This window comes from Morus notabilis, unplaced genomic scaffold (assembly GCF_000414095.1).
Source record: "Morus notabilis unplaced genomic scaffold, ASM41409v2 Scaffold8682, whole genome shotgun sequence".
Taxonomy (NCBI): domain Eukaryota; kingdom Viridiplantae; phylum Streptophyta; class Magnoliopsida; order Rosales; family Moraceae; genus Morus; species Morus notabilis.
Genome location: NW_010358373.1, coordinates 1 through 1,701, shown reverse-complemented (window position 1 = coordinate 1,701; position 1,701 = coordinate 1). Strand labels below are relative to the sequence as shown.

Sequence of the window (1,701 nt, the reverse complement as noted above, 5' to 3'; positions counted from 1 at the left end):
TTCTAAATGCAACTTTTATGTCTTTCTTACAATTCCACAAGTTAAGGATTGTCAAAACGTGTAATTTTGGGCCTGTTTAGTTCGTTGATTTGAATTTTTAATTTGAGTTGAGATGTAATTTTATATGAGAGCTTTTTACTGTAATAAAAAAGTTAAATGTGACTGTTTGTGAGAACTTTTTACTATAACAAAACTCAAATTATAAACTCGAATTAGCGAAATGAACGAGACCTTTATCTTTCTCCGATATTCTATATCAACTAAACGTTATGGTTAAAACTTATAGAACCTTCCCTTAAAAAAAAAAACTACAAATATCAATGACAATGGTAAACATTGTAAGGAGTGCAAGTAATAAAATAAAGTACAGTTGTGCGAACATAAATGACACGTATGGTTTTTGAATAGTCTATTTAAGTAACCGTTACTATTACTTTTTTCCTTTTTTTTTCCCTAAAGGATTAATATATTCACATTGTTTTGTATTGGAGAACATAGTCGTTAGTGTATACCGTTATACATAAGTACATAACCATAGCAAAAAAAAAAAAAAAAAAAAAAAAAAAAAAAAAAAAAAAAAAAACAATCGCATTGATCATATTTTGTTTTTTAATCGGTTTAAATTGTACAAAAATACTTAAAAATGTTATAAATATGATACAATTGTTTTTTATATGACATTAAATTTTTAATAGTTTAGAAATGATATGTAAATATGTATAGTTGTGAAAAATCACTCATATAAGAAAACGCAAATAATTTGACCCTTATCTTATATTATAATTAATTAACATGTTGATTACTAATTGTAACTGATTGTATTACTATAAGCAGGTAACATCTCCACACTCTCTAGGCATACTCTCAAGGTCCGAACCCCCAAGCCTCGGCCGGTTCCGCCGGGGCTACGACAGGGCCATTTTCACTCCGATGCTCAAGTTCCTCCGAGACACCAAATCGCCATTCATGGTAAACCCCTACCCCTACTTCGGCTACTCCCCGCAAATGGCGAACTACGCCCTCTTCAAGCCCAACCGCGGCGTCCGAGACACCAACACCGGTATCACCTACACCAACATGTTCGACGCAATGCTCGACGCCGTCCACTCGGCCGCCAAGTCCGTCGGCTACGGGGATGTCGACATCGTGATTGGCGAGACGGGATGGGCCTCGGCCTGCGAATACCCGGCGTGTTCGGTGCAGAACGCGAGGGATTACACTACCAACCTGATAAGGCATGTGAATTCTGGGAAGGGCACGCCATTGATGCCCAACAGGAGGTTTGAGACTTATCTGTTTTCTTTGTTTAATGAGAATCTTAAGCCTGGTCCCACGGCTGAGAGGAACTGGGGGCTCTTCCAGCCGGATTTTACTCCGGTTTATGATGCTGGGATTTTGCGCAATGGAGTGCGGGTAAGTTTAATTTCTGCATTATAGTTACTTAAACTAGTAGATGATAGTCATTTGATTTGGGGAATGGAAACACCTCTTCGCTATAGCGTAACGTTTTAAAGTGCAACAAAAAAAACAATGACAATTAATAAAATTAAATTCTTATTACGTCACATCATAATAATTTATATATTTAATGAGTAAGTACCCTTAAAACGTAACTATAAAAACGCGTTTTATATACATATATAAGAAGGCAGCAGAGAGAATTTGTTATAGTTGTGACCTGTTCTCAAAAAAAAAAAAAAA

At 35.7% G+C, this 1,701-nt stretch overlaps 1 protein-coding gene across 1 annotated transcript; it reads left to right on the top strand.

Moving 5' to 3' along the window:
* Window positions 1-819: 819 nt before the first annotated feature.
* LOC112090496 (glucan endo-1,3-beta-glucosidase-like) lies at window positions 820-1,558 on the top strand (the record flags this gene model as incomplete). Its single annotated transcript, XM_024161923.1, has 1 exon — window positions 820-1,558. A coding segment is annotated over one exon (618 nt), but the record flags the coding sequence as incomplete, so codon positions are not given.
* Window positions 1,559-1,701: the final 143 nt, after the last annotated feature.